This window comes from Narcine bancroftii, chromosome 4 (assembly GCF_036971445.1).
Source record: "Narcine bancroftii isolate sNarBan1 chromosome 4, sNarBan1.hap1, whole genome shotgun sequence".
Taxonomy (NCBI): Eukaryota; Metazoa; Chordata; class Chondrichthyes; order Torpediniformes; family Narcinidae; genus Narcine; species Narcine bancroftii.
Window position 1 is genome coordinate 206,385,879 of NC_091472.1, and position 13,421 is coordinate 206,399,299.

At 42.5% G+C, this 13,421-nt stretch overlaps 1 protein-coding gene across 6 annotated transcripts in view; it reads left to right on the forward strand.

The window, feature by feature from the left end:
- specc1la (sperm antigen with calponin homology and coiled-coil domains 1-like a) overlaps nucleotides 1–13,421 on the forward strand; it is a 278,924-nt gene that overhangs the window by 107,767 nt on the left and 157,736 nt on the right. For all 6 annotated transcript variants that reach the window (XM_069933747.1, XM_069933749.1, XM_069933750.1 and 3 more), the window contains one exon: nucleotides 9,634–9,797. In XM_069933747.1, the coding sequence (XP_069789848.1) occupies nucleotides 9,634–9,797 (164 nt within the window). The remainder of the gene's footprint in view (nucleotides 1–9,633; nucleotides 9,798–13,421) is intronic.

Here is a 13,421-nt window from a genome sequence, read left to right on the forward strand (position 1 = left end):
ACTCAGATGTCGAGATCCATGTCAGTACCAATGATTTGGGTAGGAAGAGTGCTGAGTTCAGGGAGGTATGTGCTAAGGTGAAGGTCAGACCTCCAGAGTTGTCATCTCAGGATTGTGCCGATGAAGCCAGAAATAGGAGAATAGTGCTGCTTAACGAGTTAGTGCAGGAGGGAGCTCTTCTGATTTTTGGAGGAAATTTGGAGGGATATTGGGACCTGTGGCTGCAGGACAGATTGTACTGGAATTGGAGGGGGACCAATATCCTTGAAGGAAGGCTTGTTTGTGCCATTGCAGAGGGTTTAAACTAGATTTGTAGGGGGATGGCAACCAGAGTGCCAGAGCAGAAGTGCAGTGGTTGTTGAAAAATACGTTGTTCAGTCTGCATGCAAAGATAGAAATAGAAAGGTTGAGCATGGCGGGAATAATATTCTGAATTGTGTCTATTTTAGTACAAGAATTGTGGGAAAGGCAGATGGATCAGCACATAAACATAGAAGAATACAGCATAGTTCACCCAATGACATTGTGCTGACCTATATAAACCTACTCAACAGTCTAAACCTTCCCTACCTCTCACCCATAACCCTCTATTTTCCTACAGTCCATATGCCTGTCTAAGAGTCTTTTAAATGTTCGTATTGTACCAGTCTCCACCATCACTACCTCTAGCAATGCACTCCAGGCACACACTACTCTCTGTGTTTAAAAAAAAACTTAGCCCTGACATCTCCCCTAAACTTCCCTCCCCTCACCTTTTGCTCATGTCACTCCTGGGAAAAGGGAATTGCCTCTCATAATCTTGCAGGTGTCTATAAAGTCACATCCCATCTTTCTTCACTCCAAAGAGAAAAGCCTTGTTGTTAACCTTGCCTCATAAGACACGTTCTCCCATCCAGGTAAAAATCTCCTCTGCACCCTCTCCAAAGCTTCCACATCCTTCCTGTAATGAGGCAACCAGAGTTGTGACACTGTGGTCATTCCTGTGACTTGGTTGCTGGAGTGGCAGGATGGACACCTCAATGTTCCAGGATTCTATTGTTTTAGCTGTGATAGAGAAGGAGGGGTAGTGTTGCTAGACAGGTAAAACATTGCGGCAGGACTCAGACAGGGCTGATTGGAGGAACTGAAGAATGAGATAGGGATGACCACACCAATGGGATTATGTTATAGTCAGCAGGAATTGGAGGTGCAAATTTGTCGAGAGAGCAGATAGTTGCAAGAAACAGTAGGTGATTTTAACTTTCCACATACTGACTTGGTCTCCCATACTGTAAAAAGGCTGGATGGGTTAAAGTTTGTCAAATATGTTCAGGAAAGTTTCCCAAATCAATATCTAGAGTACCCAAATAGAAAGAGTGCAATACTGGATCTCCTACTGGGGAATGAGTCATTCCGGGTAACGGAAAATGTGTGTAAGAGAAAACTTTAGATCCAGTCATCATAATGCTATTAGTTTTAAGGTAATTATGGAAAGGACGGGTCTGGTCCTCGGGCTGAGATTCTGATTTGGAGAAAGGCATATTTTGGTAGTTTCAGAAAGGTTGGGAGAGGCTGTTTTCTGGCAACAATGTGTTTGGTAAGTGGGAGGCCTTCAGAAGCAACCTATCAGAAGTCTAACAAGTAGAGGGAACCTGGTTGGAGAGATTTTAAGGCCCTTGTTAAGAAGAAAAAGGAGGTGCACAGCAGGTATAGGCAGCAAGGAACAAATGATGTTCTTGAAGAACATAAGAAGTACAAGAAAACACTTAATAAGGAGGGCTAGGAGAAGGCATAAGGTTGTTCTGGCAGACATGGTGAGGGAAAGTACCAAGGGCTTCCACAGATACATTGAATAAAAGGAGAACAAGGCATAAACTTGGTCTCTTGATGATCAGAGTGGTCATCACTGCATGGAGCCAAAGAGATGGGGGAGATCTCATGGATGTTTTGTGTCTGCATTTACTCAGAAGGTGAAACACAGTGGAAAGAAGTGAGGCAAAGGAATCATAAGATAGATTATAGAGGAGATGATGGCTGAAAGGGTGGATACATCCCCAGGGTCTGACGAGTTATTCCCTTGGACAAGTATAGAAATGGCAGAGGGCCTAGCAAAGATATTTAAAATGTCCTGTGGCACAGGTGAGGTGCTGGAAGATTAGAAGATAGCTAATGTTGTTCTATCATTTAAGAAAGAGGCCAGTGAGCCTGACATCAGTAGTGCGAAGGTTATTGAAAGGTAGTCCGGCTATACAGAAATTTGGATGGACAGGGTCTGATTGGGGATAGCCAATATGGGTTTGAGCATGGTAGGTCATGTCTAAAATATCTTGTTATGTTTCAAGGAATTTATCAGGAAAGTTGATGAAGGAAAGGCAGTCTACATGGCCTTTAGAAAAGCATTTGACAAGATCCCACATGGAAGTTTGGCCAAGAAGGTTCAATCACTCACTATTCTGGATGAGGTAGTAAATTGAATTGGTTTTGCAAGAGAAGCCAGAGAGTGAAAGTAGATAATTGCCTCTGTAACTGGAGGCCTGTGACTAGTGGTGTACCTCAGGGTTCAGTGCTGGGTCCATTGTTGTTTGTCATTTATATCAATGATATGGATGATAATGTGTTAAATTGATCAGCAAATTTGTAGATGACACTAAGATCGGGTGTGTAATGGACAGCAAGGAGGCTTTCAAAGCATGCAGCAGAATATGGCACAGCTGGAAAAATGGACTGCAAAATGGTACAGTAAAAGTCCCAAAATCCAGACTGCTCAGGGATCGGGTCTGCTTGGATTTTCTGGATTCTAGGGCAGTACTTTTAAATTTCAAATTTAAGAAGAGATAAAAAAGAGATGGACAAGTACATTTTGATAGTTCATTCAATATTAAATGTAGCATGTTTATCAAAAAAAGCAGTTTTAATTTAATTTAAGTTTAAAATTTAAAGAAAATAAAGTCAACACTTGACAAAAATATAAACATAAAATGTTTTCACTGCTAATTACGTTTAAAAATGAAATTTTAAAAAGAAAATACAGTATACAAATGCATTTCTTTGTGATAAGATTACCTGCATTAAGCTTGGTCGCTTTTGCTGCTGTGCATCTGTGGTGCTTACACATGCAGACACACACACAAATTTATAAAGTTTGAGAGTCCAGATTCTCGCGTAGCCCGGATTTCTGGCATCCGGATTTTTGGACTTTTTCTGTAAATGGAATTTAATGCTTCCAAGTGTGAGGTATTGCACTTTAGGAGTACGAACCAGGGTAGGACTTGTACAGTAAACAGTAGGGCACTGAGGAGTGCAGGAATACAGATACAAGTGACATCACAAGTAGTTAGAGTAGAAAAGAAAGCTTTTGGCACATTCGCCTTCATAAATCAAAGTACTGAGTACAGAAGTTGGAATGTTATGTGAAATTGTATATGACATTGGTGAGGCCAAATTTGCAATAGTGTGTGCAGTTCCTTCCTAAGGGAAGGATATCAATAAGATTGAAAAAGGATGACTGGAAGAGCTGAGTATAGGGAAAGACACCATGAGTCGGAAAGGGCTTTGGTAAATTCTAGAGCGCCTCGGATGCCCCCCAAAGTTCCTCAACATGGTTATCTAACTGCACGAAAACCAACAAAGTCAGGTCAGATACAGCAATGAGCTCTCTGAACCCTTCTCCATTAACAATGGCGTAAAGCAAGGCTGCGCTTTCGCACCAACCCTCTTTTCAATCTTCTTCAGCATGATGCTGAACCAAGCCATGAAAGACCTCAACAATGAAGATGCTGTTTACATCCGGTACCGCACGGATGGCAGTCTCTTCAATCTGAGGTGCCTGCAAGCTCACACCAAGACACAAGAGCAACTTGTCCGTGAACTACTCTTTGCAGACGATGCCGCTTTAGTTGCCCGTTCAGAGCCAGCTCTTCAGCGCTTGATGTCCTGTTTTGCGGAAATTGCCATAATGTTTGGCCTGGAAGTCAGCCTGAAGAAAAGTGAGGTCCTCCATCAGCCAGCTCCCCACCATGACTACCAGCCCCCCCACATCTCCATCGGGCACACAAAACTCAAAACGGTCAACCAGTTTACCTATCTCGGCTGCACCATTTCATCGGATGCAAGGATCGACAACGAGATAGACAACAGACTCGCCAAGGCCAATAGTGCCTTTGGAAGACTACACAAAAGAGTCTGGAAAAACAACCAACTGAAAAACCTCACAAAGATAAGCGTATACAGAGCCGTTGTCATACCCACACTCCTGTTCGGCTCCGAATCACGGGTCCTTTACCGGCATCACCTACGGCTCCTAGAACGCTTCCACCAGTGTTGTCTCCGCTCCATCCTCAACATTCATTGGAGCGACTTCATCTCCATCATCGAAGTACTCGAGATGGCAGAGGCTGACGGCATCGAATCCACGCTGCTGAAGATCAAACTGCGCTGGGTAGGTCACGTCTCCAGAATGGTGGACCATCGCCTTCCCAAGATCGAATTATATGGCGAGCTCTCCACTGGCCACCAAGACAGAGGTGCACCAAAGAAGAGGTACAAGGACTGCCTAAAGAAATCTCTTGGTGCCTGCCACATTGACCACCGCCAGTGGGCTGATATCGCCTCAAACCATGCATCTTGGCGCCTCACAGTTCAGCAGGCAGCAACCTCCTTTGAAGAAGACCGCAGAGCCCACCTCACTGACAAAAGACAAAGGAGGAAAAACCCAACACCCAACCCCAACCAACCAATTTTCCGCTGCAACCGTGTCTGCCTGTCCCGCATCGGACTTGTCAGCCACAAACGAGCCTGTAACTGACGTGGACTTTACCCCTCCATAAATCTTCATCCGCGAAGCCAAGCCAAAGAAAGTAGGTTAGGACTTTACTCCTTATTTTCTGATGCTTCAAGTTTAGATAGAGTTTAGATAGAGCTGTATAAAATTATGAGGGGTATAGATAGAGTAAGTACAAGCAGGCTTTTCCCATTGAGGTTGGGTGAGTCAAGAACTAGAGGACATGATTTGAGGGTGAAAGATAAAATGTTTAAGAGCAACATTAGAGGGAACTTCTTCACTCAGAAGGTGGTGAGAGAGTGGAACAAAGCAGTCAGTTGAAATGGTGAATGTAAGTTTGATTTCATTGTTTAAGATAAATTTGGATAGGTACATGGATGTCAGGATATAGTCTGGGTGCAGGTTGATGGGAGGAGGCAGTACAGTAGTTTGGCATGGACTTGATGGGCCAAATGGCTTGTTTCTTTGCTGTATTGTTCAACAGTTCAGCTACACAGTTCAAGAAATAGCCGACAGCACTGAAGAAAGCAATGGTTTCAACTCCAGACAACATCTCAGCGAAGTGCTTCTGACGTGCTCCAGAATCAATTGTTTTTCTTGCCAAGTTGATCCACTACAAGTACAAGCTGATATATCCCTGCAGTGTGAAAAATTGGACAAAGATGTTCCAACAATTCAATCTATTACGTTTCAGCAATCTGATGCCAGATGAATGGTTTCTGTCATCTTCAATACAATTTTTCATCACAAGTGTTCTTCCACTCATGGACCAGACTGGAGCAAATTGCTGAATTACAGAGAATAACTGTGGAACTCATGGTGCTGAATATGTATGGCATGAATGAGCTGGTCATTTCAGAGGAAACCCCTACAATGCCTGAACGTGGTTGTTGAAGTCAGACTGAACAGAAACAGGCCTTCAGCCTGCATCTGTTCTGTAGAGGAGGCCACATTTTTTTTCACCCTCACATTCAACAGTCATCTTAACCCAAACCAAGACAGCATCGTCACCCAGCAGCCATTCTTCAATGTCCCTTCTTTTATCTTCAGCTCACAAGCAGGGACATTCACTGATTGTATCATGTTGAGTTCCATTCTAAGCAATCCAGCAGATGAGGCCTCTGTGCCAGTGCAGGAAGATCTTGGCTACATTCAGGCATATGCAGATGAGTGACAACATACATGCCACACATATAACAGGCCATCTCCAACTAGTGACACCACCATGGCAGAATCCCTGGTATCAAGATCCTGCTTTAAAAACTAAGGCTACAAGAAGAAGCCAAAGTTTAGATTCAGATTTTTTTTAAAAATTCAGTAACATTCAGTAAGAGTTCTTAAATGAGTGTTATTGAGGGGTCTGATAGAGGAGGGATAGCAGCTGTTCCTGAACCTGGTGGTGCGAGTCTTGTGGCACCGATACCTCTTTCCTGATGGCAGCAGCGAGAACAGAGTGTTTGCTGGGTGGTGTGGATCCTTGATGATTGCCGCTTCTCTCCCACAGCACCGTTCCACCTAGATTTTCTCGATTTGTCTGTGATGTATTGGGCTATGTCCACTACCTTTTCCAAGGCTTTCTGCCCCTATACCAGACCATGGAGTTACTCCATCCATGTGCCATTTCCCCATAACCCGTAATTCTCCTACTATGCAGAAATCTTTTGTACCTGTGTCTTAAATATATTCATTTTGGAAGCCTCTACTGTTTCCTTGAGCAGCGAGTTCCACAAATTACTCTCGGGGAAAAGCAGTTCCTCCTCATCTCTTTCTTACATCTGCTCCCCTGAACCTTGAGGCTATGACCCAAGTTCCACTTTCACTTGCCAGTGGAAACAAAATCCCTGCTTCAACGTTATATATTGCTTTCATAATTTTGTATGTCTCTATAAGATCCCCCCTCGTCCTTCTAAGCTCCAATGAATAAGGTCCCAGGCTAGACAACCTTTGTCTCTAAGTCAAAGTGGTAGCTGTGAGTACCCATATGGTGACCAGCTGTGCCTGCCTTTTTGTTGACTATGTGGGGCAATCCATGCTGCAAGCCAACACAGGCAAATCTCCTCAACTTTTCCTCCACTACATCAACCACTACATTGGTGCTGTCTCATGCACCCATGATGAGCGTGACAACTTTATCCACTTCGCTGCTAGCATTAACCTGACCTCAAATTCACTTGATCCATCTCTGGCAACACGCTCCCTTTCCTCAATCCTTTGTATCCATCTTGGAGACAAATTCTCAACAGATATTTTCTACAAATCCACCAACTCCAAGAATTACTTTGACTACATTACTTAACATCCTGTCCTTTCTCTCAAATCCTCCATCTCTATCGTATCTGCTTCCAGAATGAGGTTTTCTATTCCAGATCATCCGGGATGTCCTTCTTCAAAAAATGTGGCTTCCCCTCTACCACCATCAACTCAGCCCTTACCCACATCTCCTCCATTTCTGACACATCTGCCTTGGCTCCTTTTGCCCCTAGCACAACAAGGATAGAATTGCCCTTGACCTCGACCTCATCTATCAACCAGCAGTCTCCAACATATTAACCCCACAATTTCCGTCACCTACAACGTGATTCCACCGCCAGGCACATCTTCCCCACTCCTCCCATCTCTCCTCTCTCCAGGGACTGCAGAAAACACAAGGTTTTAACCTTTATACTTCATGACTCTCTCATTTACTCATCTTCCCACGAATCGAGCCCTTGGTACTTACCCATGACTGCAGGAAATGGTAGACCTGGGCCCACACCTCCTCCCTCACCACCATTCTGGACCCCAAACAGTTTTTCCAAGTGAAGCAACACTTCACTTGTGAATCTGAAGGGGTCATCTACTACATATGGTGCTCCCGTTGTGGCCTCCTCTACAGAATAGATGCAGACTGGGTGATCGCTTCATTGAGCACCTTCAGTGCAATAGCAGGGATCTCTCAGTGGCAAACTATTTCAATTCTGTGCCCCACTCCCATGCTGACATGCTTGTCCATGTTGGTTATGAATCTTTACCATAAAGAATGCTGGGGAATTGCTGAGTTTCTACAGCACTTTTATGTATTAAGCTACAGTCACAGACTTTCTTGTTCAACTGAAAATATGAATTCATCCTGTGTCTGCCTGATGGAACACTTTCCATCCAGATCTCTCACTATTTCTACAATGACAGCTCTAAGTATTTTCCCAATTACAGATATTATGTTAACTGGCCTATAATTACCTGTCTTTTGTTTATACACTTTTTTGAACAGTGGAGTTTTATTCACTGTCTTCCAATCTTCTGGGACCTGCCCGAGTCCTGAGGATTTGGGTAAATTCCACAAATGCATCTACTTTGATTAGTTGTTGATTTGAAATTTGCCATCAGAATTGAGAGCAAGGATTATTACAAGCAATTGTTGACAGACTTGCATCTGGGCACAGAGATTCAATTTAACGATTCATTGTCAGTATGTAGATAAACTTAATTCTGCTGAAAAGATCCAAAAGTGGAACAGAAAACATCTCTTGTTAATGATACTAAAAAAAATCTTGAGTAAGCTTTTAAAATATTGTCATATAGACCAAATCAAAATCTATTGCATTGTATTGCGGAATCAGAATCAGAATTTATTGTTATGCATGTGTCACCTAAATCATTGTTTTGCGGCAGCATTATTGTGCATTAGAGGTGCAAAAGTTGCGATAAATTACATTTCCGTAAATGCACCATTTAAAAAAAAATAAATTAGTGCAAAAGCAGAGAAAAAAGTGAGGTCATGTCTGTGGTTCATTGTCCATTCAAAAAATCTCATGGTGGATTTGTACAGTTTGGAATTCGTCTTCAGCCTCCTGTACCTTCCTGATGGTAACAGTTCTACCTAAGTTAATTATCACCAGTGACCTGCATGGGGTTGTGTCTTTGCCAATGTATTTAATACAAACAGTTAATAGAATTAATGATCAGAAGAAACACTTCAGGGAAGATCAGTTGGAAGAAATCCCAACTGATCTATTGCATCCTATTTTTCAAGGACATCCAAACTTAAGCCATTCAATAGTAATTACAGTGGCCAGGAATGAACTACAGAGTGTTGTACCTTGTGCTTTGCAGCATCAGGTGAAAAATTAGTCAGAAGGCCAGCAAGGAGTTATAGTGAATGAATGAGATGTTTTATATTGGGAAGCCAGCTTTGCAAACTACAGTTCTTTCTTGTGAATGTTTGTTGGAGTATCGGCAAAAGTAGCTGAAGGAAAGCTGCTCACTGCCAAAAATTTTAAAAATTGCTAGGTTAAAGTGTCAAAGTGTTCTATAAAGTTTTCAAGGTGTTGAGAAGAAATTATAAAATTGATCCTGGGAAATGGATCTCTGAATCAAAAGCACAAGATATCATATTATTTGCATATTAAAATATGAGGAGTATTGGACGAGGAAACAATTACATAATTTCACAAGCTATTGGCATGGAGCTGTGAGAAATGTGGACAGTAAGTTAGTTCAAGAGTAATTAGAAAGATTCTGGAGAGGTGGAAATATAAGGTGAAAAAGAAGGTTGGATTAGGTTATAATAAAGTGAATCTTAATTGTTTTGTTTTCTAAATGGAGTCTTATGGTTTTGAATGTCCACTGAATTCCTGCATCACAATGTCCTTGGTGTAAAACTGAACTATTGCTGAGAAACCACACATTGTGGAAAGTTACTGAAAGCTGCATCTCGATACATCAACTGATCCCCCAACTCACTACATGTGGTCTTTAATGCATGAGTTCTCCCATCAGCAGAATTTATTTCCAGTTTTTGTATCAGAACAATGCTAACATAATTGTTAAATGTCTGTTTGATAGGTTACAAGATGTTTTGTGTACTTAATGATATCATTAAATATGATCTTTAGGCAAGATGAAGAGAGGGGGCGTATGTACAATTACATGAATGCTGTAGAACGAGACCTTGCTGCTTTAAGACAAGGAATGGGTCTGAGTCGCAGATCATCCACATCCTCCGAACCATCCCCAACAGTCAAAACACTAATTAAATCCTTCGACAGTGCTTCTCAAGGTAATAATCTTCCACTTGTATTTAACTTAATATTTTTAAATGTTTATTATGTATATTAAATAGGTTCATCCAGATGTGATTCCAGGTAGCTGAGGTTTAATATAAAACTGTATTTCTCCTTTGAAATAGTTAGCACAACTCTGACACCTGTTTATGCAACTCTGGTTTCATTACTGCAAAGCACAAGAGGCTGCATCATTTTAATTGGAGACCTTGTAACCGTAACAAGCTACTTTCCACTGCTTGATTTGAGGACCTTATGAAACAGCATCACCTCCATTCTACCACATAATTAAAGGTGTTTTCAGCCAGTTTCACAATTTGAGTGAAGGCTGCAACCTATGAAAAATGGGTAACTTTCATTTTTTTGAGACCCCAGTCCTTGGATGTGTCTGAACATTTATGCAGTTAGTTTTACAGCAAGAAAACAGACCGTTCAGCTCATCTTGTCCATACCCGAGTTAGCCTTTGTTTGGCCCACCATTAACCTGTCTAAATATCTTCCAAACATTGTAATAGTATCCACCTTTACCACTTCCTCTGGCAGCTCGTTCCATGTAACCACCACCCTCTGAGTGATAAACCTACCCCTCATTAAATCTTTCCCCTCATTTAAATCACTTTCCTCCAGTATTGGACATTCCTACCATGGGGGAAAAAACTGACCCATCATCTATGCCTACATCTGTATTCAGGAGGGTTTAAACTGGAGTGGCATGAGTTGGAACCTGAGCAGCAAGGCAGCCTGTGGAGGGGAAGAGGGGGTGGCAGATGCTAGGGCAAACAACCCTGAAAGGAAGGTCAGGAAAGGACAAGTGAATGGTCACAAGAGGCTGAATGAGGAGGTTTGTGGGTAAGGCAGATGAACAGAGCATGGATTGGGGAGATGTGAGGGGCAAACATTTCACCCAGAGAGGGAGGTGCCTGCAATGGGCTGCAGGAGTGGTTGTAGAAGCAGATATAATAATGGTATTTCAGAGACTCCTACATAGGAATGAAGATGAAGGGAATGGAAGAATATTTATTATGTACAAGCAGCAGAGTTTCAGTTTGATTTGGACATCATGTTCGACTCAAAGGAAGGCAATAGATTGTCGACATTTCGGCCCATAACCGTTCATCAAGAATTATTGGTGAAGGATTTCGGCCTGAAATGTGGACTATCTTTAGCCTTCCATAGATGCTGAGTACCTCCAACCTTTTGTCCATTGCTACCCTGTACCTTGTCTAAGGTTTTGCCAAAGTCCATGCAGACAACATCTACCACCTTGCCCTCATCAATCCTCTTGGTCAAAATATTCAATTAAATCCAAGACACACTTTTTCCCACGCACGAAGGCACATCACTCCTTGCCTATCCAAATGAAAACCAGAAATAGGTTATTCAGCCCATCGTGTCTGCCCCATGAGCTGATCCATTTTCCCCACTCCCTGGCCTTTAACCTGTGATGCCCTGGCTAATCAAGAACCTATCAAACTCTGTTTTAAATACACCCAATGACTTGGCCTCCATAACCGCCTATGGCAACAAATTCCATAGATTTACCATGCTCAGCTGAAGAAATTCCTATGTATTTCAGCTCTAAGTGGAAACCCTTCAACCTTAATGTCTTAGGCTCTCCCCCCGTGGGAAACAACCTTTTTACATACACTCTGTCCATGCCTTCAACATTCAAGATATTTTAATGAGATTCACCCCCTCATTCTCCTAAATTCCAATGAATGCATGCCAAGAGTTGTAAAATGCTCGTCACGATTACCATTTCATTCCTGGAACCATCCTCGTGATCTTCCTTTGAACCTTCTCCCACGTCAGCACATCCTTTCTGAAATGTGGAGCCCAAAATTGCTCACAATACTCTAGGAGAGGTCTCACCACTTTATATTTTATTCCTCTTGAAATGAATGGCAGCTTCGCATTTGCCTCCTTCACCACCATTTCAACCTGCAAGTTTACCTTCAGACTATCCTGCACAAGGACTCTTGAGTCCCTTTGCACTTAGGTATTTTCAATTTCCTCCCCATTTAAAAAAATAGTCTGCCTGTTTATTTTTCCTGCCAAAGTGTATGACCGTACACTTTCTGACATTATCATTCATTTGCCACTTGTCTGCCTGTTCTTTTTTTAAATTTAAATTTTAAAAAAATTTAGACATACAGCAGGGTAACATGCCATTTCAGCCCATGAATCTGTGCCGCCCAATTTACACCAAATTAACCTATTCCCCCGGTTTGTTACGACTGGTGGGAGGAAACCGGAGCCCCTGGGGAAAACCCACGCAGACTTGGGGAGAATGTACAAACTCCTTACAGACATTCGAACCCCAGTCCCGATCGCTGGTGCTGTAAAGCCATTGTGCTTACTGTTAAATCAACTGTGCCACCCTAATCTGTCCTTCTGTAGCCTCCGTGTTTCCTCTACCCTTCCTGCTCCTCCACTTACTTTCATATCATCTCAGAATCCCCCCTAGTAACTGCCACTACTGATGTTAGAGTCCTAGCCATAAATGACCACATTAGTCCTTAAGGAACCTTCTCTCTCCCTGATTACCTCCTTTTGCTCTTAATACACAGAGAGAAGCTTTTAGCATTCTCCTTTACTTTATTTGCCCTCCTAATTTTCCTCTAAAGGGTTCTCCTACATATCTTATATTCACACCTCAAGGGATTTGCTTGATTCCAACTACCCTTTCTGACATATGCCTTCTTCATTTTCCTGACCAGAACCTCAATATCCCTCATATTCCAGGGTTCCCTACTCCTGTCAGTCTTTCCCTTCACTCTAACAGCAACAAGCTGACCCTGAACTTTCCCTATCTTATTTTTAAAACTTTCCTGCTTTACATGCAAACAGCCATTCCCAATCACTCTTTGTATATTCCTTTCTAATGACTCCAAAATTAGCCTTGGCCAAATTTAGATTAACTTGTGGATCAGTCCTATCTTTTCCCATGACTATTTTACACAAACACATTTATGATCAATGGTGTCCAAATGTTTCCCCATTGACATTTCAGCCACTTGCCCTCCCTCGATAGCCAAGAGGAGGTCGAGTGTAGCTCTCTCTCCAGTAGGCAATCTGCATTATTGCTTGTGAAAACTTTTCTGAATGCAATTAGATACTGCTCCATCTCATCCCTCAACACTGTGGCAATCTCATAGGGAACTCATCCCTATTATTCTCACACCTATCTGCTATCTCTCTGCATATCTGCTCCTCCCATTCCCTCTGAGGTGAATTGGGGGCCTAAAGTACAATCCCATCAAACTGATCACACCTCCCCCCCCCCCCCCCCCCCGCCCCCTTTGTATTCCTCAGTCCAAACCATATAGCCTCAATGAATGATCTCTCAAGAATATCATTGAAGTACTTCCTGGATTTTGTTCAGTATTGAAATGCATCTCCCCTTCCTTCCTCCATCTTGACAAAAGCATTTGTACTCCGGAACATTGAGCTGCCAGTGTGACCCATCCCTGAGCCATGTTTCTGGAAAGCATTTATAACCTAGTCCCTGGTACCCTGAGCTCACCTGCCTCACCTGTTAGACTTCTTGCATTAAAATGGATGCAGATTAGTCCACCACTCCTGCCTGACCTGCAGACTGAACTTGCTTGTTCTAATAT